At 38.6% G+C, this 24,220-nt stretch overlaps 1 protein-coding gene across 2 annotated transcripts in view; it reads right to left on the bottom strand.

Moving 5' to 3' along the window:
- Positions 1-3,342: 3,342 nt before the first annotated feature.
- TMEM41B (transmembrane protein 41B) overlaps positions 3,343-24,220 on the bottom strand; it is a 42,288-nt gene continuing 21,410 nt past the window's right edge. Inside the window, exons 2-7 of one of the 2 annotated variants that reach the window (XM_066366050.1) lie at positions 18,509-18,626; positions 15,458-15,586; positions 10,823-10,916; positions 10,122-10,226; positions 7,763-7,901; positions 3,343-5,050 (exon numbers count right to left, since the gene is read on the bottom strand). In XM_066366050.1, coding sequence (XP_066222147.1) covers positions 4,881-5,050; positions 7,763-7,901; positions 10,122-10,226; positions 10,823-10,916; positions 15,458-15,586; positions 18,509-18,626 — 755 coding nt within the window. In that variant the 3' untranslated portion in view covers positions 3,343-4,880. The remainder of the gene's footprint in view (positions 5,051-7,762; positions 7,902-10,121; positions 10,227-10,822; positions 10,917-15,457; positions 15,587-18,508; positions 18,627-24,220) is intronic. The other variant, XM_066366057.1, reaches the window with a different exon arrangement.

The raw sequence follows: 24,220 nt of genomic DNA, 5'->3' as shown, positions 1-24,220 counted from the left end.
AGGCAGGGAGAGGAGCGAAAAGCAGCAACTCTTCATAGCTGCTTCTTGTATATGCCTTGAGCAGGGAAGCCGAGTTTCAAATCGAAGATTGCAGCTTTCCAGGTCAACACTTTATCCACTGCGCCACCACAAGTCAGGCCTTATGCAAACATTTTTAATTTTAAAGTATACTTTATCAATTCTACCTTTTTTGGATGTTTCTGGTGTCAAGTCTTAAGAACATTTTGGCTTTAGATATCAAATATTTACGTTTTTGCTAAAATTTTAGTTTTACATTTTACATTTAGGCTTTTTATTAATTTTGAGTCAATTTATATATAAGGTTTGAGGTTTAAGTAGAGGTTAATTTTACCTATGGATGTCCAATTGCTCTAGCATCATTTGTTTAAAAGGCTACCTTCCCTCTATTGCTTTTTTATCTTTGTCAAAAACCAGTTAGGCATTTTGTGTGGGTCTCTTTCTGGGTTCTCTAATCTGTTCCACTGATTTATATATCTCTCTGCCAATTACCACACTGTCTTTGTATTTATTTTTTGTGAGACAGGAAGGGAGAGAGATGAGAAGCATCAGTTCTTCATTGTGGCACCTTCATTGTTCATTGATTGCTTTCTCATATGTGCCTTGACCAGGGGGCTCCAGCCAAGCCAGTGACCTCCCTTGCTCAAGCCAGTGACGTTGGGCTCAAGCCAGCTACCTTGGGCTTCAAGCCAGCAACCTTTGGGCTCAAGCAAACAACCATAACATCATGTCTATGATCCCGTGCTTAAGCCGACAAACTCAGGGTTTTGAACCTGGGTCCTCTGTATCCCAGTCTCTCCACTGGATGCTCTATCCACTGTGCCACTGCCTGGTCAGGCCTGACCACACTGTCTTGATTACTGTAGCTATGTAATAAATTTTGAAATCTGAAACAGTTATTCCTCCTATTTTATTCTACTTTTTGGAAATTATTTTAGCTCTAGTTTTTTTTTTGCCTTCCCATATAAATTTCTAAATCTTGTCTAAATCTAGCAAATATCTTGCTGGGACATTGATGGAAATTGAATTAAACCTAGAGATCATATGAAATAGTGATTTTTCAACCTTTTACATCTCATGGCACATATACAGTAATTACTAAAATTCTACAGCACACCAAAAAAAAAGTGTATTTTTTGCTGATCTGACAAAAAAATAAAGGTATAATTTTGATTCATTCACACTGGGTGACTACTTTTGTGTTGGCTGTTATTTTTTTATCTGAAACCTAAAGTAAAAGAGGTCAGTGCCCTGACTAAATTGTCAGGTACTACATGTTTTAAAAATTCTTGCAGCACACCAGTCAAAAATTGTTGACATAAGGTTTTTGGCAAAATGGGTAACTGCTAGAATTTACACATATAGCATCTGGCTACACAAAAATAGGATGGGGAAATAATCTCCACCTTATTGTAAGGCTTGGAAGATTTTGTATCCCAGGTAATGAAGAAAAAAAAATTAGAATTGAGTTTTGAAGCTGCAATAAAATCCACCTTCTACACAGCTAATGTACAATCAGGGGACAATCTTTTATACACCAGAAAAGCCTCAGCCCTTTTGATTTATTCTGCCCATTTTCTAAAAGCCAAAAAGGACACTAAATTACTTTAAGGTTCTCAAAAGTCAACTATAAAAATTAAAGGTTTAAAAATTTATTTTTTTTTTGTATTTTTTTTTTTAATATTCTCTTCTTCCTCAACAATCCTATTTCTTTTTAAAATTTTTTTTTATTTATTCATTTTTTTTTAGAGAGGAGAGAGAGAGACAGAGAGAAGGGGGAAGAGCTGGAAGCATCAACTTCCATATGTGCCTTGACCAGGCAAGCCCAGGGTTTCAAACCGGCGACCTCAGCATTTCCAGGTCAACGCTTTATCCACTGCGCCACCACAGGTCAGGCCTTTTGTATTTTTCTGAAGCTGGAAACGGAGAGGCAGTCAGACAGACTCCTGCATGCACCCAACCGGGATCCACCAGGCACGCCCACTAGGGGGAGATGCTCTGCCCATCTGGGGCGTTGCTCTGTCACAACCAGAGCTGTTCTAACACCTGAGGCAGAGGCCATGGAGCCATCCTCAGCGCCCGGGCCAACTTTGCTCCAGTGGAGCCTTGGCTGCGGGAGGGGAAGAGAGAGACAGAGAGGAAGGAGAGGGGGAGGGGTGGAGAAGCAGATGGGTGCTTCTCCTGTGTACCCTGGCCAGGAATCGAACTGGGGACTCCTACACGCCAGGCCAACACTCTACCACTGAGCCAACCGGCCAGGGCCAAAGGTTTTAAAATTTTTTTGTTCTTTGAATATGCACATCAAAATTTAAAGAGAATATATTTTTATTCAATGAAAGGGTTTTTCTAAAAATACAAATACTAGCATGAAATAAATCCCAAGTAGTAAATTTAATTTTTAAGTATAACTTATTCTTTTTATTTATTTATTTAATTAATTTATTTATTTATTCATTTTTAGAGAGGAGAGAGAGAGAGAAACAGAGAGAGAGAGAAGGGGGAGGAGCAGGAAGCATCAACTCCCATATGTGCCTTGACCAGGTAAGCCCAGGGTTTCGAACCGGCAAATCAGCATTTCCAGGTCGATGCTTTATCCACTGCACCACCACAGGTCAGGCATAACTTATTCTTAATACATTTTAATTTGCATTTATTAAGTGCCTTAGAAATCTTACACTCAAGGTAACAGAGCTCCAGAGAGGGGTAATTAACTAAGACGGGTACAATCTCAGCATGTCAACTTCCTAGTTAGCTTGTAGGCCTTCCCACTATACATACTTGCACTGTTGTGGTTATTATACATAACTGTTTTCAAGAGGTAGCTAAAGCTTGAATCTACACCTAGCACCAGGTCACATCTGTGAATCTGTGAATATGGGTACCATCTGCATTTCAAGTACAGCCTGCTGACGGGTTCTTTCTTGGTAGTCAATGATAATGAATCTAGAAAGACTGGCTAGTCTTTTGGGAGAAGAAAATATACCCGACCTCAAGTGACAGTTACAATTTCCTAACAGAAAAAAAAAATCAGCAAAGCGAAAGAATCAATGATAAGGATAGGGAAAATACTCTGAGAATAGAGTTAAATACAATATATACACACTGTGGAGTAAATAGTGAGACTTCTTTAACACCCTTACTTTTACAAGTCTGATAAAAATTTATTAAATTACATTTCATACAGTAATATTTAGTGAACTTTGTTTAAAAGTTTATATTTAAGTTCACTTGTAAAATAAAAACTTATCACTCAGTTTCTGGTAAATAAGAAAGGAAAAAAACTTTAGTAGAAATAACAATAAATAACTTCACACAAAAGCCAGGTGACATAAGAATAGTATATTAATCAATATATTTTCTTTGTATAATATTTACAATAAATCCATTTGTTAATACTGTGATAGAAAAAATAATAAATCAGTCCACATTATGTAGTAGAAACAGGCTTTGAGGATGATCGTACCTTTCACAATAAGAATACACACGGATTTCTCCCACAGTTAGAGATACTTTCAATATGACAGTCTTGGGTGAAGATAAAACTACACTTTATTTTAGATTAGTTATGTACTAGAATCAAGTGTATTACCATTAAGAAAGCAGCAAAAAGCCATTTCATTTTTCCAGGACTATTTAAATATAGTAGTTACTGTGTGAAAAGTTAAATTATACTTTGACTTATAATAAAAGGAAAAACACTAAATTGGGAAACTGCATTAATCAAAAGCAACCCCAAACAAAAAGCCATCAGTAGAAACAAAACAAGGCATTCTTATAAGTATATCATGCATAAAAAAGGATAATTACATAATACCTACTTTAATGATGAAACTAATAAATGAGGTAAATTTTACAGTCATTGGAACAAATAAACTGTATTTAACCACTTGAATGCTACGCTGTCACTGTCTGCTTCAAAAGATAAAGTTATACAATTAGTCTTAAATCCAAAAACTGCATACTTTGAATGTCTGCTTTTTTGGTCCCCTTTTGAGATAGTAAAGGGGAACTACATAACAAAATATTATCTGAATATATATATAAATTATCAACACCACTATGATATAATTATCATGTAATTACCATTTTGTATATGCACAATGAAAATATTAGGAAAGCTAGTAAAAAAAGATGAAAATAGACTGGTCAGAATTTTAAATTTCAAACTTATCCACAATAATCTGGAACAGAAAAAAACAAAATAAAATTCACTATGTAGCTATAACTTGATATCCTTTCCCAATTCAGTAGTACACTAAGACATAACTTCTAAACAAATCCATTACCTCAAAGGTAAAAAGGAAGATGTAAACCTCTTTTTTTTTCACTTCTTTTTATCAATATTTTTTTCTTACTTTCTTCTTGATGTAAATCTCTTTTAAATACTAGTTTAGGTTTATGCTCTGAAAGAAGGCTACAATACTTTTAAAAAATCTAGAACTGTTGCTTTTGTGTATCTATTTTAATTATTAGTAAGGGATAAGAAAGAAAAATATTAAAATATCAAGCCAAGTGTAAGTATCTATACCCAATTCATGAATGTATTAAATTGAATAAATCAATTAGGTCAAGAATTTCCTATCATACTGTTACTAATTATTTATAGCTACCCTTGGAATAATAACTTAGAAGGTGGCTATCATAACTACTGATAGACTTTTCATAGTATATCAATTTCCATTCTTTCTTCTCTCCCTTCCACTTAAAAGTATTATCTGAACTGTCTAATAAGAAATTTTATTTCACAAATTCCTTGTTCCAATCACTACAGAGGTGATTTTAAATGCATAAACCCGCCAGTCCTGAGATAACGATGATGATGATGATGATGATGACAGGAAAACTAAAACCTAGATGATTTTTCACTCAAATTTCTGTTTTAGTTTTTTCTGGAAGATCGCTGGAAGAATAGAAAGAAGAGCCAAAATCATTAGAACAAATACTGAGTTCCAGGAAACAGCTTCCCCTGCAGTTGTAAGCTGGTACAGTGTTGTTCCTGCCTTAATTGCTACAAAAGAGGGAGGTGCAACACCTAAAAAAAAACAAAAAACAAATAAACAAAATCAGTAAAAACCATCGTTTGTCTTTTAAGACTAAAATATTCCACATGTATAAAATTTCTTTTAAAACTATAACCATCTCCATTTTGGAAATATTTAACATAAAGCCCCTTAAAGTTAGTTCCATATAAAGAATTACATTTTTCATAATCACCTTATAAGGAAATAAATTTAAGAACCCAAGAAAAGTTTCCAGAAAAAAATTTGATGTTTATGAATAACCTTAAAAAAAAAAGTGCTCTGGGCATTGGCTGGGTAATGCAGTTGGTTAGAGCATCATCCCAATATGCCAAGGCTGTGGGTTCAGTCTCCAGTCAGGGCACAAAAAAAAATCAACCAATGGATGCACAAATGGATAGAACAGCAAGTTGATGTTTTTCTCTTTCTCTATAAAAAAAATCAATCAATAACACTTATTTTAAAAATGTGCTCTGATCTAGCAATTGCAACTCTAGCAAATAATGTGCAAAGATCTAATCTCATAGATGTTCATCAAAGCATAATAAAAAAATTCTGGAGATAATCTAAATATTAAAAAATAAGACTGAGTAAATTGTCATTCACCCTTGAAAGAATATATTTAAAATAATATTAAGTAGTAGGATATTCAGAAATAATACTCAAAATATAAATAAAAAGAATTTATATAACAGCATATGCAAAATAATTTTTCATTCAAAAACAAGCAAGAAAAACTGCTTTAGCCAAAGCTAAAGTTAACAAAATCACTAGGTATTTCATCTGTAAAATAAAGAGATATAGATAAAACTCTCTTTTGACTACATAAACATTAATTTTCAAAATTCAAAGTTATCCCTGCTGAGATTTTAAGTTTTGTCAATTTTATTTTTTTGCCACTGATTTGAGAGGGAGGGAAGAAGGGAGGGAAAGAGAGAAAGAGAAGCATCAATTTGTTGGTCCACCTAGTTTTGTACCCATGGATTGCTTCTCATATGTGCCCTGACTGGGGCTCAAACTGGCACGTTCAGGGTTGAGCCGGCAACAATGGAATTGAATCAGTAATTTTAGTGCTCCAAGACCACACTCTATTCACTGTGCCATGAGCCAGGGCTGATTTTTTAAAAGTAGCAATAAATATTTTGATTATTCTTTTCAAAAAGATCTATCCATCCAAGTATTAATTTAAATAAGATACCAGTATATAAAAAATCTGCTCATTTTGATAGTAGCTAAATAATTCAATTTAAATTTGAAAGAATACTCTTACTAAAGAACCCTTAGAATTCATAAAATAAATGAATCTTTTTTTTTTTTTTTTTCCTGAAGCTGGAAACCAGGAGAGACAGTCAGACAGACTCCCGCATGCGCCCGACCGGGATCCACCCGGCACGCCCACCAGGGGGCGATGCTCTGCCCCTCCGGGGTGTCGCTCTGTCTGGACCAGAGCCACTTCAGCGCCTGGGGCAGAGGCCAAGGAGCCATCCCCAGCGCCTGGGCCATCTTTGCTCCAATGGAGCCTCGCTGCGGGAGGGGAAGAGAGAGACAGAGAGGAAGGAGAGGGGGAGGGGTGGAGAAGCAGATGGGCATTTCTCCTGTGTGCCCTGGCCGGGAATTGAACCCGGGACTTCTGCATGCCAGGCCAACGCTCTACCACTAAGCCAACCGGCCAGGGCCAAAATAAATGAATCTTTATGTCCACTGATTAATTTCAAAATTAAGTGCAGCCTGACCAGGCGATGGCATAGTGGATAGAGCGTTGGACAGGGACAGGGAGGACCCAGGTTCGAAACCCCAAGGTCACTGACTTGAGCACAGGCTCATCCGGCTTGAAGCCCAAGGTCGCTGGTTTAAGCAAGGGGTCATTCGCTCTGTAGCCCCCCAGTCAAGGTATGATACATATGAGAAAGCAATCAGTGAAGAACTAAGGTGCCACAACAAAGAATTGATGCTTTTCATCTCTCTCCCTTTCTGTCTGTCCCTATCTATCCCTCTCTCTGACTCTCTCTCTGTCTCTGTCAAAAAAAAAAAAAAAGTGTAACTCCTTAAAAGCAAAATGTTTAATCCTTGCTTCTCCCATACTTTTTGGTAATGCCCATGATAAATACTGATTTCAATAAAATGAAAAAATTGGGTCAATTTACTACTGAAAATTAAAGTTCAATATTTCAGTGCTTGATAGTAGGACAAAACAGAAAATTATTCAAAAGCAGCACCTTGATTTTTTTTTTCTTTCTATTAAAGGAGAGAATGGAATTTATTACTTTTTTTTTTTAAAGAGAGTGAGTAAAGGAGGGAGGGAAGAGGGAGGTGGAAGAGAGGAGAGGGAGAGAGATAAACATCAATTTGTTGTTCTACCCATTCATTCATTCATTGGTTGACTTCTGTATGTGCCACGACCAGGGATCAAATCCACAGCCTTTGGTATACTAGGATAACACTCTAACCAACTGAGCTACCCAGCCAGGGGAGAATGGAGTTTAAAAATTCTGCTTAATCCTGAATGATTAAAAAAACAACCAGTAGAGAATGCTCCTCTTAGAAGTAACTCAAAAATACTTAAATTAACTGACAATCCAACAAACATTTCTGAGCATCTATTTATAAAGGCCAGGCTCTGTGTTCTGGTTCTAGCATGTCTGCAAAGAGCATGAAATCTAGCCCAGCTGGACACCACTGAATATGTATACAATGAGTTCTAACACACAGGGAACTGGTGACCTTACCTAGAAAAGTGCCAATAAAAAAAACTTTCAATGGCACATTTATCACAGGAGATGTAATATTAATAAACCAATTTGGCAGAAATGGTGTTATTCTCAAAAATATAATGTAGTTAATGAGATGTTCTCTGTGACGTTCAACCTGTTATAAGAAAAATAATAATTGGGTCAACATAAAGTCAATCTTTCTTTTAAAAATTATTAAGTGAGAGGCGGGGAGGTAGAGATAGACTCCCACATGTGCCCAAATTGGGATCCACCAGGCAAGCCCCCTACCAGGCGATGCTCTGCCCCTCTGGGCTGCTGCTCGGCAACCGAGCTATTTTAGCACCTGGGGTGAAGCCATGGAGCCATCCTTAGCACCCGGGGCCAACTCTGCTCAACTATTCGAGCCATGACTGAGGGAGAGGAAGAGAGAAAGAGATTGGGGGGGGGGGGAGTAGAGAAGCAGATGATCACTTATCCTATGTACCCTGACCAGAAATCAAACCCATGACTTTCACATGCTAGGCTAATGTTCTACCACTGAGCCAACTGGCCAGGGCAAAACAATATGCTTAATATAAAATACCTTATTTCAAGTTCTCATCCTTGACAGTTCAGTTTATCCAACAGAAATAATCAAAAAGGAGCATGAATATGACCATGAACTACTTTCAAAGGCTCACTACCAGAACCAAATAACTTGGGATGAGTTTTTTTCCCCAAATTGTGCTTATACTAATGTCACACTAATAAAAATGGTCCTATATTAGCCTAGATAATGATGGCTGAACAATAACATTTTAAGCCAAAAATGGCAAAATTAAACTTATGACTAGATATAAGAAACATATCAAGTAACCAATTTTTTTCTTTTTTTTAATTTTTATTTATTCATTTTAGAGAGGAGAGGGAAAGACAGAGAGAGAGAGAGAGAGAGAGAGAGGAGAGACAGAGAGAGAAAAGGGGGGGAGGAGCTGGAAGCATTAACTTCCATATGTGCCTTGACCAGGCAAGCCCAGGGTTTCGAACTGGCGACCTCAGCATTTCCAGGTCGACGATTTATCCACTGCGCCACCACAGGTTAGGCCTCAAGTAACCAACTTTTTAATGCCTTTAACTTCCTACAATGTAAAGGGCTACTATAGTGTATCAACATACCTAGCTTCTAGTTTTTATAAAAAATCAGATCTTTATGTTATTACAGTATATATCATATGAGGAAACTCATTATTGATAAATGAGATTAAACAAGTATATGGAAATATTTAACTAATTAAATATAAGCAATGATAACATTACAGTAAATACTTTCTTTGAAAATAAGCTCACTTATAGAAAATAGCTATTCCGAATAAATACAGTTAAATAATTTTAATATTCAGTACATATGTGGTAAAATAAGAAGAGCATTAGACTAGAAGTCTAGGGATCTGAGATTCTAGACCAGGGGTCCCCAAACTTTTTACACAGGGGGCCAGTTCACTGTCCCTCAGACTGTTGGAGGGCCGTACTATAAAAAAAAACTATGAACAAATCCCTATGCACACTGCACATATCTTATTTTAAAGTAAAAAAACAAAACGGGAACAAATACAATATTTAAAATAAAGAACAAGTAAATTTAAATCAACAAACTGACCAGTATTTCAATGGGAACTATGCTCCTCTCACTGACCACCAATGAAAGAGGTGCCCCTTCCAGAAGTGCAGCAGGGGACGGATAAATGGCCTCAGGGGGCCGCATGCGGCCCGCGGGCCGTAGTTTGGGGACCCCTGTTCTAAACCTTGCTATATAAGTAAATGATGCTAGGCCAAATGCTTAATTTGTTAGTATGTTAATTAGTAAAACAAAGGAATAAGATAAAGATTATCTCTAAAATCCCTGATATTTAACAGTGTTTATTTTGATTCTTTATAAAAATAAGATTTTCTTAGCAATACTATGTAGGACTTTTCAGTGTGGTACTACTGCTTACATTACTCCAGACATCCTGACTGAGGATAATAGTTATTCTCACTGGTGAAATGCATTAAAGGAGTTGGCTGACTCAAGTTTTTCAGTGACCCACTTGACAGCATAACTATTTCAACACAAAACAGGAGAGGCATCTAAATATGTGGATGCCTTTAAATAGACATTTTGACTTCTCTGCTCTAACTGAACTTACTGGAAATGAAGAATTAGCATTACTGTTATGGGCACAGTGGCTTTGTATTTGAAATTATTAATAGTCACTTTTTGCCTTCCACTTAATTTTTTGTCCAAAAGATAATTTTTATTAAAGCCTTGAGTCTGAGTTAATTTATGTAGGGACTATATGTTGACCTCCCAATAAGCCAAAGAATTTTATTAAATAATTTAAAAATACATGCTTACCTGCTGTGACCATTTTACTGCTTTCTCTGTTAGGTATTTGTATACAACAGGTCTCCCAACTAAATAGGAGAGCATATAGCAGAATGAAGCACCAAGTCCAGAACACTAGAAAATAATAAGAAGCCATAAGCATTTTGTACTTATTCATATGGATATATTTATCTAAGGAAAAACTGAACTCACTTACTTTGGGTTATGGGAAGGACACTCTGCATAACACCCCTTGTGCAGAGAGCAAAAACACATTTGATCTACAACTTTCTCAGAGCACATTATAACTAAAATGGGATCAGCTAAAACAAATGGCACTTACAATCAGATTTAGTGACTATAACTACATAGTTCATGTTAGCCTTCAGCCTAAGAATAAAAACTTCAAGAGGCAACTTTTTCTTTCAGTTACTAGGCTTGAAAACACCCCAGTACTGGGACTAATTTTGCCCACTAATACTCTTGGATTATTTGAATTACAAAAGGATAATAGAGCCTATAATGCAAGTAAGTCTATGATACCCCTGTTCTAGAAAAGAAACAAACTAACACCTTCTTATGGAGGGACCTAACAGATTAACATTAAATGCCTCTTAAAACTAAGTTTATGCTTACATAAGTGGTACTAGTAATGCCATCTTCCTCCTCCCTCCTTATTTTATTTGAAGTTATATTCTTCCTGGTCTCCCAATTTCATTTCATATACTTACCAAACAAACAAGAAATAAGGCTAGTGGAAAGGGATAAAGAAACCCCGAGAGTATACTGAGAAATATAGAACCTGGAATAGCAAATGTTTGCAAGCTGTTAACTTTTAAGTTAAGGATTAAAACATAATTAAGTGAAAAATTTAAAAGACAAATCTAACATTTCAGGAAAAAAGTAACAATATATAAGTTACTAGGTTAATATTATACCCATATTTCAGTATTAAAAATTTTTTTTTTAATTTTTATTTTATTTATTCATTTTTTTAAAGAGGAGAGACAGAGAGAGAGAAGGGGGGAGGAGCTGAAAGCATCAACTCCCATATGTGCCTTGACCAGGCAAGCCCAGGGTTTCGAACCAGCGACCTCAGCATTTCCAGGTCAACACTTTATCCACTGTGCCACCACAGGTCAGGCCAGTATTAAAAATTTTAAGTAAAATTATATCCAAAAGTTTACAAAGTTAAAAAAAAAAAAATATATATATATATATATATATATGTGTGTGTGTGTGTGTGTGTGTGAATATATATATATATGTGACTCCTGAATTGTAACACCTTTAGCTCTAAGTTGACCATTCACTAACATATGCCAGGAATTAGGTACAATGGCAAAAAAAAAAAAAAAAAAAAAAAAAAAAGAACAAAAAATGTCTTAAGCAATCTTTTTAAAAATATGCTTCTCTAATGCATTTCATTGTATTTACTCCCAAGTATTTTCAGGAAATATGATTTCCATGGAAATCTAGGTCCATATAAGGTATATTGCTTATTTCAAATTTTAATTTATAGACATATGCCCAAGTTCACTAATTTGCCCTGACTGGGAATCGAAACAGCAACATCTGTGCTTCAGGATGACGCTCTAACCAACCGAGCTATACAACCAGGACCAAGATTTCTTATTTGGGAAAAATGTTTTAATTTGTGGTTAAAGAATATAGAGGCGTACCTGACCTGTGGTGGTGCATAGGATAAAGCATTGACATGGAATGCTGAGATCACTGGTTTTAGACTTTGGGTTTGCCTAGTCAAGGCACGTGTGAGAAGCAAGTACAAGTTGATGCTTCCTGCTCTCCCCCCACATGTTTCTCTCTCTCTCTCCTCTCTAAAATCAATAAATAAAAACTAAAAAAAAAAAAGAATGTAAAGGTAAAAATAACCTGTAAGTCTAATATTAAGATTTTCACAGGTAGGTGACAAATAGATTAGGAAAAAGCAGCAGTTATGGATCTATTAAAATAATTTATATACAATTAAATTATAAATCATTTGGCCCTGGCCACTTGGCTCAGTTGTAGAGCGTCAGCCAGGCACGTGGATATCCCGGGTTCGATTCCTAGTCAGGGCACACAGGAGAAGCGACCATTTATCCACCCCTCTCTCCCCCCTTTCTTTCTCTCACTCTCTTCCCCTCCTGCAGCCATGGTTCAATTGGTTCAAGTGCACTGGCCCTGGGCACTGAATGTCTCTGTGGAGTTTCCACTTCAGGTGCTAAACATAGCTCAGTTGCAAGCATGGCCCCAGATAGGGATGGCCAGATGGATTCTGGGCAGGGTGCATGTGGGAGTCTGTCTATCTCCCCTCCTCTCACTTGAAAAAATAAAAATAAAATAAAAAATAAATTACAAATCATTTGCCCCAAATGACCTGTCAAAAAGATTGACGCATAATAATTATTCTCCAAATTTTCCCCAAATTTGAATTTTTCTAATAAATAGTGCCCACAGAAAGAGCACTAAGTAAAAATGTATCCTCCCCAGCTGAGTAAAGGAACAGTGTTTGTATTAGTAGCAAGTTTGGTAAATGTATTTATTACTAAGATGTTATATATTTTATAGATATATTGTTAAATGTATTTGTTACTAAGATGTTATATATTTTATATGTATACATACAATAAACAATCCAGTATAAATCCAATAATCCAAAAGAAAATGCTATTAAATTTTATGAGAAAAGGTTTTAGTCGAAAAGGCCAACAAACCAAAAGAAATTCAGTAAATAAAAGAGGAAGCAAGAATAAAAATAGCCTGACCAGGCGGTGGTGCAGTGGATAGAGTCGGACTGGGATGCGGAAGACCCAGGTTCGAGACCCCGAGGTCACCAGCTTGAGAGCGGGCTCATATGGTTTGAGCAAAAAAAGCTCACCAGCTTGGACCCAAGATCGCTGGCTCAAGCAAGGGGTTACTCGGTCTGCTGCAGCCCCATGGTCAAGGCACATATGAGAAAGCAATGAACAACTAAGGTGTTGCAACAAAAAACTAATGATTGATGCTTCTCATCTCTCTCCATTCCTGTCTGTCTATCCCTCTCTCTGTCTCTGTAAAAAAAAGAAAAAAGAAAAAAAATGTGAGAGAATTAACAAAATAATTTGCCTTTTTAAAATAAAAGCTTGTTTAGGCCCTGGCCAGTTGGCTCAGCAGTACCGTGTCGGCCTGGCATGTGGAAGTCCCGGGTTCAATTCTCAGTCAGGGCACACAGGAGGAGCGCCCATTTGCTTCTCCACCCTTCTCCCTCTCCTTTCTATCTGTCTCTTCGCATCCTGCACCCAGGTTCCGTTGGAGCAAAGTAGGCCCAGGCACTGAGGACAGCTCCATGGCCTCCACCTCAGGCGCAAGAATGGCTCTGAGCAGCTGCAGCAGAGCAAAGCCCCAGATTGGCAGAGCATCGCCCCCTGGTGGGCATGATGGGTGGATCCTGGTCGGGCACATATGGGAGTCTGTCTGACTGCCTCCCCATTTCTAACTTTGGAAAAATACAAAAAAATTTTTGAGAAAAAAAAAAAGCATAATGATTACTGTCACATCAAGAGATAATGTCTTGCCTGACCAGGCGGTGGCGCATAGAGCGTCAGACTGGGATGCGGAAGACCCAGGTTCAAGACCCCAAGGTCGCCAGCTTGAGCATGGGTTCATCTGGTTTGAGCAAAGCTCACCAGCTTGGACCCAAGGTCGCTGGCTTGAGCAAGGGGTAACTTGGTCTGCTGACGGCCTGCAGTCAAGGCACATATGAGAAAGCAATCAATGAACAACTAAAGTGCCACAACAAAAAATTGATGCTTCTCATCTCTCTCTCTTCCTGTCTGTTCGTATCTATTCCTCTCTCTGACTCTCTCTCTGTCTCTGTCAAAATAAATAAATAAATAAATAAATAAGAGAGAGACAATGTCTTTTACTAACTGAGATTTGAAAAAACGAGATTAGAATAAAAGATACAAAAAATCAGAAATCAAAATCAAAACCCACAAATTAGAGATTAGTCACTAGCAGCAGAAGCAGCTTGGAAATATTTAGAAAGAATAAAGTTATTTTCCTGACTTGTTAAAAATACAATATATATTTCTCCAAAACAAAAGAAATAAATACTAAGCACTGTTTAAAAATCTTATCTGGCCTGACCCGGGGTGGCACAGTGGATAGAGTTGCTAGATTGGAATGTGGAGGACCCAGGTTCAAAATCCCAAGGTCACTGGCTTGAGTGAGGGATCACCAGTTTGAGCATGGGGTCGCTGGCTTGAGCATGGGATCATAGACATGACCCCAAGGTCACTCGCTTGAGCCCAAAGGTCTCTGGCTTAAAGCCCAAGGTTGCTGGCTTGAGCAAGAGGTCATTCGCTCTGTTGTAGCCCCCCTGGTCAAAGCACATATGAAAAAGCAATCAATGAACAACTAAGGTACTGCGACGAAGAATTGATGCTTCTCATCTCTCTCCCTTCCTGTCTGTCCCTCTCTCTGACTCTGTCTCTGTAAAAATAAATAAATAAAATTTAAAAATAAAAATCTCATCCGGCCCTGGCCACTTGGCAAAGTGGACAGAGCACGGGACTGGTGTAGGGATGTCCCGTCCCCGGTCAGGCCACACAGGAAAAGCGACCATCTGCTTCTCTTCTCTTCCCTCTCTCCCTTCTCTCTCTCTTCTCCTCTTTGCAGCCAGTGGCGTGATTGGCTCAAACATCAGCCCCAGGTGCTGACAGCTTGTTTGGTCCAGCAACAGCTTCAGGCACTAAAAACATCTCAGTTAATTCAAGCATCAGCCCCAGATTGAGGGGTGGGGAGTGCCAGGTGGATCCCGGTCGGGAAGCATGTGGGAGTCTGTCTATCATTAAAAAAAAAAAAATCCATATCCTTTGAATAATTATCCTGTTAGGATTTTTTTTTTACAAAGAAAATTACTAAATCGAAGAAAAATATCATAAAAGGATTCATAACATCTAAAAAAGCAAAAAGTTAAATACAAATTATATCTTCAAACCTAAGGGACCTTTTAAATATTATGGATGGTGACTACTAGTTTAAAATATTTAGATTAAATTAACACAATAAACAAATAATCAAGATAAATAAAATAATTATATCAAATAATGCAGAAAAAAGAAAAATGTTTATAATAAGTGAAATAAGAAGAATAAATAAAATAAAACTGGTAATAACTATCCAGAAATAGTAACTGAGTTTAAGAGACAGAATTAAAGTGAGCATTTTTAAAATTTTAACTTTTCAGTAGTCTTTTTAATATCATCACACTGCATTAACAATTTTTAAAAGAAAATAGTTATGTATAACTGAGCAGCAGATAGTTTAAAAAACTTTTTTCTTGAACAAAACTAGAAAACATTTTTCATTTAAAAGGATACAAAATATATGTAGCAAAATAAGCTACAAGTACTTGTACATAAAAGGTGTCCTTATACTTAGATAAAACTTTTCCCAGAGCCTTCGCATCATCCATGTCTCTGGGAACCTTCATATTTATTCTTTCTTCTCTAAAGAAAAAATTAAAGGGAAAAAATTTAAAGCAGAAATTTGCCAAAATAAGTAACATTACAGTCAGTCAACTTCAAACCATGAAGTTTTAGCTAAAATGATAATGCCTTGATCTGTAATATAGTAAGCATAAATTTATGATTTTTAACTTCAAAAGTCTATAAATTGTTTTTTAATGCTTTAGTATAAGAGACATGTAATTTATACATGAAAGTTCAAAGTGACCCAAGCTAAACAAGTAAAAGCATTTGCTCCAACATTGGTATAAATTTTGAATTAAGAAATGAACCACTGATGTTAGCAGTACTTAAAACATAGTTAACATCATTTGGGGTAAACCTCATGATAAGCTTATTAAGTTGATATCCAATTACAATTGAAATTAAGTAAAAATGTTATTAAATTTACAGTTCACACCTCAGCTCAAAGTTCAGATAAGAACTTGAACATTTTCTATGCTGTATACCTGAAACTAATATAACATTGTATGTCAAGTATAATTAGAAAATAAATTTTAAAATACTTAGACATTTTCTCCCTTTCTATTCATTTTACTTTATATTTGATTTCTTGTTTGGAACTGAATAATCTCCTGCTTTTGCTTTAAAAAAAACTCAAATAATTACTTTTGCACTTAATTTATATGGTGCACATTTGCATACATAACATTTAACTGACCTTGCAGAATACTGATAGAATGCTGTTTAGCCCTGGCTGGTTGGCTCAGTGGTAGAGCGTCAGCCTGGCATGTAGGAGTCTTGTGTTCAATTCCCGGCAGGGCACACAGGAAAAGCGCCCATCTGCTTCTCCACCCCTCCCCCTCTCCTTCCTCTCTGTCTCTCTCTTCCCCTCCTGCAGCCAAGGCTCCATTGGAGCAAAGTTGGCCCGGGCGCTGAGGATGGCTCCATGGCCTCTGACTCAGGCGCTACAATGGCTCTGGTTGCAGCAGAGTGTAGCCCCAGATGGGCGGAGCATCGCCCCCTGGTGAGCATGCCGAGTGGATCCCGGTCGGGTGCATGCGGGAGTCTGTCTGACTGCCTCCCCGTTTCCAACTTCAGAAAAATACAAAAATAAAATAAAATAAAGAATGCTGTTTAATTCCTACAAAAATAACGGGTTAACTAAAATGGGTTTTCTCATTCTAAATTTAAAAACTAAGGAAACCCTTTATAGGCATGTGCATGTATACATACATACAAACACATAACACAAACATAAAAATGAACAGAATTATAAAAGATTTATAATAACGCATTATTAAATACATGTGATATTATTCTTAAAGTAGACTAAGAACAAAGACAATCTTAATCTACACTCTATATTATGTATAGCTCTTTCTGTCAGCTCATTTTCTACTCTCAGATCAAAATCTAAAAGAATCTAAAATTCAATCATACTAACATTAACATATAATACAACATGCTATCCTCTCAAAGGCATTTGTTCATACTAATGCAAGAAATTAAAGTAGTAAAATATAAATAAGTTTAATGATAAATTTTTAGCATAAGAAATAGTTAATGAAAGGAATTTAGAGGAAACAGTAACTTCCTGATACCATGAAATCACATTTTATTTACCCATTACCACACCGGGCTGGCCCTGGTTGAAAGTCTAACTACATCTCAGTAGTCTTGTACAAGATCCATTTCATGGTGAAAAGCACCATATTATCTCCATAAAACAGGGAAGAGAAAATAAACTAGGAGACATAGATATAATGGGTGAGGAAATGAGTGAATAAGAACCAAAAATTGGTCTCAAGGAAAAGTAGGAAGGAAAAAAACAGGGATGAAAAAAGGGGGAAAGCAGAAAAGATCATCAGTGTTTTTTCAAATGCAGGTCAGTATATATTATAGACTGTAAAATTAATTTACTTGGTCACTACTAGCATTAAAAAATAAAATGAAATAGTTTGGAAAACATCAGAAACCACCACCTGTTTCACAAAATTTTAACTTAGTTTTATTTATATGTACATATGTATGTAAGTGGAGGGAGAAGGGAAGGAGGTAAGCACATACATATATGCAGGATCTTTAAAAAGATTAGGCCCTTAGTACAACCATTATGGAAGAAAGTATGGTGGTTCCTCAAAAAACTGAAAATAGAACTACCTTATGACCCAGCAATCCCTCTACTGGGTATATACCCCCAAAACTCAGAAACATTGATACGTAAAGACACGTGCAGCCCCACGTTCACTGCAGCATTGTTCACAGTGGCCAGGACATGGAAACAACCAAAAAGTCCGTCAATAGATGACTGGATAAAGAAGATGTGGCACATATACACTATGGAATACTACTCAGCCATAAGAAATGATGACATCGGATAATTTACAGCAAAATGGTGGGATCTTGATAACATTATATGAAGCAAAATAAGTAAATCAGAAAAAACCAGGAACTGCATTATTGCATACATAGGTGGGACATAAAAGTGAAACTAAGACACATTGATAAGAATGTGGTGGTTACAGGGGGAGGGGGGAAAGGGAGAGGGGCACAAAGAAAACTAGATAGAAGGTGACAGAGGACAATCTGACTTTGGGTGATGGGTATGCAACATAATTGAACGACAAGATAACCTGGACTTGTTATCTTTTGAATATATGTATCCTGATTTATTGATGTCGCCCCATTAAAAAAAAAATTAAAAAATAAAAATAAATAAATAAAGAAGATTAGGCCTTAATTAGAGGAGCAGTGCTAGAAAAACCTTGCATAGAAAATCAAGAGGCATATTTGGAAGAAAATATTTAAATAACAATGTCAATATCAATATAGATTGCTACCAGCCATGAGAGGTGATATACACTCACTATGACAGTTCTGTTGCTTAAAATTAGTTTAACTTTTAATCTACTTTCATCTCTATAAATGTCTAGGCATTTTCAGTTTTTTCAGTATACTTACTCACTAAGCTGAGGAAAATTTTTGTATACCAAAAACATAACAAAAGCTGCAGATAAGAAAATGGACACCAATATAAGAAGTGACATTCTTGCTGACCCAGCTTCTGCACAGGCTTTTTCTGAAACGAAAAAAAAAGAAGTTATAAATAAGATAAAAGAAGACAGTATTCCAAGTGAGCAAATAATTTCCTTAAATGCTTTCTTCCCAAAAAAGCTGTTGTAAAGCCAGTAGCCACGGCCACCATCATAGCCGCCTGGCCCATGCAGGTTTGCATTTGATTCGGACAGACGGTAATGAAACAGCAGAGCCAAGAACTGGTGGGCCATTACATTTAATCCTAGCTTGCACCCAGCGGGCAAGAAATACACACAGTGGGAAAACACTTCCCTTTCCATTCTGGGTTCACAAAGCCACTCACTCATCCGAGTATTCCTAGAATCAAAGGTTTCTACCTCACCAGCCTTATTCACCTCTGTTCTCCATCTCCTTCTCTCTGCACAAACTGGCTTGTCCTTCAGCACTCTGCCATCTTGGCTACCTCTTTGCTGCAATGCTAATTTCAGGGAGAGAGAGAGAGAGAGAGAGAGAGAGGCGCGTACTCCTAGTCTGCCCCATTTTATAGTGTATAAATCAAAATCTTTAAGCCAATATACAAATAAGGAAGTTTCTGATACAAAGTCATTTATCTGAGGCATAAATGGGATTCCTCATAAGAGTACACCACCCCACATCATGTAACAGTTAAAGGTGTGGGGAAAAGCTTAGTGTTGAGAAGATCTTAGTATTAAAAGGGTAGGAAAGGCTTAGTCTTAAAACTAAGCCTTAGGCTATAATGACTTTGCCGTCTTACAGCCTGTCTCCCACACCCAATGCAAACTATAAGCAAGCAAACATATATATCATATTTATAAACTTATTTGACCCACAGCTGTATATATACACTTTTGCCCAAACACTGTAACATTAATTTTTTTTTTAGAGAGAGAAGGATAGAGAAGAAAGGAGAGAGATATGAAGCATCAACTCACCAGACCAGGTGGTAGAACAGGGGATAGTGTCAGATTGGGACACATAGGACCCACGTTCAAAACCCTGAGGTCGCTGGGTTGAGTGCAGGCTCACCAGCTTGAGTGCGGGGTCACTGGCTTGAGTGTGGGATTCTAGACATGACCCCATGGTCAGTGGATTGAAGCCCAAGGTTGCTGGCTTGAGCCCAAGGTCACTGTAGCGCCTGTACCCCCCCCCCCCCCCGGTCAAGGCACATGAGAAAGCATTCAATAACTAAGGTGCCACAACAAAAACTTGACGCTTCTCATCTCTCTCCCTTCCTGTCTGCCCGTCCCTATCTGTCCCTCTCTGTCACTGAAAAAAAAAAAAAGGGCATCAACTCATAGTGCTACCACCATTGTTGTCCATTGATTGCTTTCTCCTATGTGCCTTGCTTGGGGGGCTCCAGCCTAGCCAGTGACCCCTTGCTCAAGCCAGCGACCTTGGGCTTAAGCCAGTGACCTTTGGGCTCAAGCCAGTGACTATGGGGTCATGTCTATGATCCCAAGCTCAAACTGGCAACCCTACGCTCAAGCTATGTGAGCCTGCACTCAAGCCGGTGATGACGGGATTTTGAACCTGGGTCCTCAGTGTCCCAGTCCAATGCTCTATCCACTGTGCCACCACCTGGTCAGGCTAAATTTATTTTTGTAACATTAAATTTTAAGTAGCCTGACCGGGCAGTGGATAGAGCGTTGGACTGGGACAGAGGACCCAGGTTCAAGACCCCGAGGTCGCCAGCTTGAGTGCGAGCTCATCTGGTTTGAGCAAAGCTCACCAGCTTGGACCCAAGGTCGCTGGCTCGAGCAAGGGGTTACTCGGTCTGCTAAAGGCCTGCGGTCAAGGCACATATGAGAAAGCAATCAATGAATAACTAAGGTGTTGCAACGAAAAACTAATGATTGATGCTTCTTATCTCTCTATGTTCCTGCCTATCTGTCCCTCTCTCTGACTCTGTCTCTGTAAAAAAAAAAAAAGAAAATTAAATATAACTGTATTTGATGTTTATTAACTAGGCATGGTATTTTCAGGCCTATATTCATTTTAGAAGCATGAAAAAAACAGAATAGAATTTGTAGCATTGGTTTGTTAATAAGCCAAAGGGGAGAAATGGTTATTGCCTAAGTGCTATCACTGACTCTAAATTTTATTATCTATATTGGTAGCTGACAGCACAGACAGAATAGCCTCTCAGGAAAAATAAGGCAATCTGGCAAGTACTTCAACTGTCATAAGAACCTAGAGATTTCGCTAATGCAGCGATTTTTAACTTTAGTTTCTATCTCATAGCATACATAAACTCATTACTAAAATTCTGCGGCACACCAAAAATACATTTTTTTGATGATCTGACAAAAAAATAGATACAATTTTGATTCATTCACAGAAGATGGATATTGTGTTGGCTGCTGTCATTTTTTTATTTGACAATCTAAAGGAAAAGAGGTCAGATATCCTGATGAACAGTCAGGTATTGCATGTTTTAAAAATTCTTGCAACACACTAGCACACCAGTTGAAAATCACTTCACTAATGCAAATGGTGAATGCTATACTTCTCTCTACACCAAGAGCTTCAGAATATAGTTTAACCTCAAATGTTCTGGGTGGCTCTGCCTGTGATGCCAAGAATGGGAGAATTTGTTTGCATTCCTTCACAAGATAATCTTAGTGTTAGCTTTAAAATTATATGCAAGATAAAAGTATGAAATGAGATCCAGGACTCAGCAAGTAGAAGCATGAGCAGGTTGTTTTTCTTGGAAGTGGTCAAGAGTGGGGAAGCCAGGACTCTTTAACAGTACTCACTGGGAAAGAGACATGTGGGGGCAGCTCAATTTGTGTTGCCTACATTTAATATTACCCCGTGTATATACTGATAACACTCAGGGGAATATATGTATACTAGGCCCTGGCCGGTTGGCTCAGCGGTAGAGCGTCGGCCTGGCGTGCGGGGGACCCGGGTTCGATTCCCGGCCAGGGCACATAGGAGAAGCGCCCATTTGCTTCTCCACCCCCCCCCCCTCCTTCCTCTCTCTCTCTCTCTCTTCCCCTCCCGCAGCCAAGGCTCCATTGGAGCAAAGATGGCCCGGGCGCTGGGGATGGCTCCTTGGCCTCTGCCCCAGGTGCTAGAGTGGCTCTGGTCGCGGCAGAACGACGCCCTGGAGGGGCAGAGCATCGCCCCTGGTGGGTGTGCCGGGTGGATCCCGGTGGGGCGCATGCAGGAGTCTGTCTGACTGTCTCTCCCCGTTTCCAGCTTCAGAAAAATACAAAAAAAAGAAAAAAAAAGAAAAAAAAAAGAATATATGTATACTATAACTAGGATTTATTGTTTTCAGTTCTCTGAGACTGGATCTACCACTATGCCTCCCCACAACTATTGTCCATGTAACTATTATACATGACTTTATGAAGTACACTTGTACTCTATTAAATAGAGCAAATTACTCTTCATGAACATTTATAAAGATACAGACAGGATGCCTAACCTGTGGTGGCGCAGTGGATAAAGCGTCGACCTGGAACACTGAGGTCTCTGGTTCAAAACCCTTGGGCTTGCCTGGTCAAGGCACATATGGGAGTTGATGCTTCCTGCTCCTCCCCCTTCTCTCTCTCTCCCTCTCCCTCTCTCTCTTTCCTCTCTGAAATGAATAAATAATAAAAAATAAATAAAATGAATTAAAAAAAAGATACAGACAGGTGTCATTGCCTATTCTCATAAGGCTCTACTTCTCTAGAAATTAGCACCTTTCTCATGCCCATCCCCCATCAAAGAGACTGATCTCCTTGGCCCTATTCTTACCATGTGATTCTAACACTTGACTCTCTCAAATATAGAAGGCTAACTCACTCAAGGCTGGACACCTGACCCAAGTAGAAACAATTCATTCAGAAAAATCTGAACTAAGAAAAATATATACTGTTATCAAAGTCTTGAGGCTGTAAGGTCAAAGAGTGTAGGCCACAGGAAATAACACAGCAAGCTAAAGACATACCAAAATGTCAGAGCAGAGGCTGGAACAGAAATCCAGAGACAGAAATGTGAGCTATAGCTAACCTACTTTATTTTTAACTTTCCACCTCCCCTGAAGCCTGGCTAGATTATTTCTTGCTCATGGATACCAGTGAGATTGTCTCATATTTCTAAAACAATTCCCCTTTTTATTTGTGCTGTACTGTTCCTTTCCAATCCGAAAGCCTTAACTTTCATTTCATCTTTTATCTCATTATGGCAGCTTTCTTTAAAAATATTTTATTTGCCTGACCAGGCGGTGGCGCAGTGGATAGAACGTCGGACTGGGATGCGAAGGACCCAGTTTTGAGACCCGGAGGTCGCCAGCTTGAGCGCGGGCTCATCTGGTTTGAGCAAAGCTCACCAGCTTGAACCCAAGGTCGCTGCCTCGAGCAAGGGGTTACTCGGTCTGCTGAAGGCCTGCTGTCAAGGCACATATGAGGAAGTAATCAATGAACAACTAAGGTGTCACAACGAAAAACAAATGATTGATGCTTCTTATCTCTCTCCAATCCTGTCTGTCCCTATCTATCCCTCTCTCTGACTCTCGCTGTCTCTGTAAAAAAATAAATAAATAAATATTTGTTTTAGAGAGAGGAGAAAGAAAAGGCAGGAGTGGTGGTTTCATAGTTGTTTCTCATATATGCTTTAACCAGGCAAGCCCTAGGTTTTAAACTAGCAACCTTAGCTTTCTAGGTCGATGCTTTATCCACTGCACCACCACAGGTCAGGCCCATTATGGCAGTTTTATATGTCACAACTGAATTATTAAGGTTTTGCTTAATTCTATGTTGAACACAGAGCTAGAAACCATCTAGCCTCTTCCTACTCACAGCATGATCTGTGAACTACAGGAATCAGCATCATCAGTGAGCTGTTAGAAATGCAGATTCTCAGGCCAATATCCCAGACCTACTACATCAGAATCTGTATTTTAATAAGGTACCCAGGTGATCTGCATATACATTAAAACTTAAGAAACAACAATCTGGTTCACCCTACCTTTTTTTTTTTAATTTTTCTTAAGGGAGAAGTGGGGAGACAGAGAGACTCCCGCATGTGCCCCAACTGGGATCCACCTGGCAAGCCCCCTGGGCAATGGCAATGCTCTGCCCATCTGGGGCCATTGCTCCATGGCTGGGCATCTGAGCTACTTTAGCACCTGAGGTGAGGTCATGAAGCCATCCTCAGCACCCAGGCCAACTTGCTCAAACCAAGCCATGGCTGCAGGAGGAGAGATAGAGAGAGAGAGGGAGACAGGGAGAGGTGGAGAAGCAAATGGTCACTTTTCTTGTATGCCCTGACTGGGAATCAAAACCAGGACATCGGCCCTGGCTGGTTGGCTCAGCGGTAGAGCGTCGGCCTGGCGTGCGGGTGACCCGGGTTTGATTCCTGGCCAGGGCACATAGGAGAAGCGCCCGTTTGCTTCTCCACCCCCCCCCCTTCCTCTCTGTCTCTCTCTTCCCCTCCCGCAGCCAAGGCTCCATTGGAGCAAAGATGGCCCGGGCTGGGCTCTGGGGATGGCTCCTTGGCCTCTGCCCCAGGCCCCGGAGGGGCAGAGCATCGCCCCCTGGTGGGCAGGGCGTTGCCCCTGGTGGGCGTGCCGGGTGGATCCCGGTGGGGCGCATGCAGGAGTCTGTCTGACTGTCTCTCCCC

Source organism: Saccopteryx leptura, chromosome 1 (assembly GCF_036850995.1).
Source record: "Saccopteryx leptura isolate mSacLep1 chromosome 1, mSacLep1_pri_phased_curated, whole genome shotgun sequence".
Taxonomy (NCBI): Eukaryota; Metazoa; Chordata; class Mammalia; order Chiroptera; family Emballonuridae; genus Saccopteryx; species Saccopteryx leptura.
This window is presented reverse-complemented; position numbering and strand designations above follow the sequence as displayed.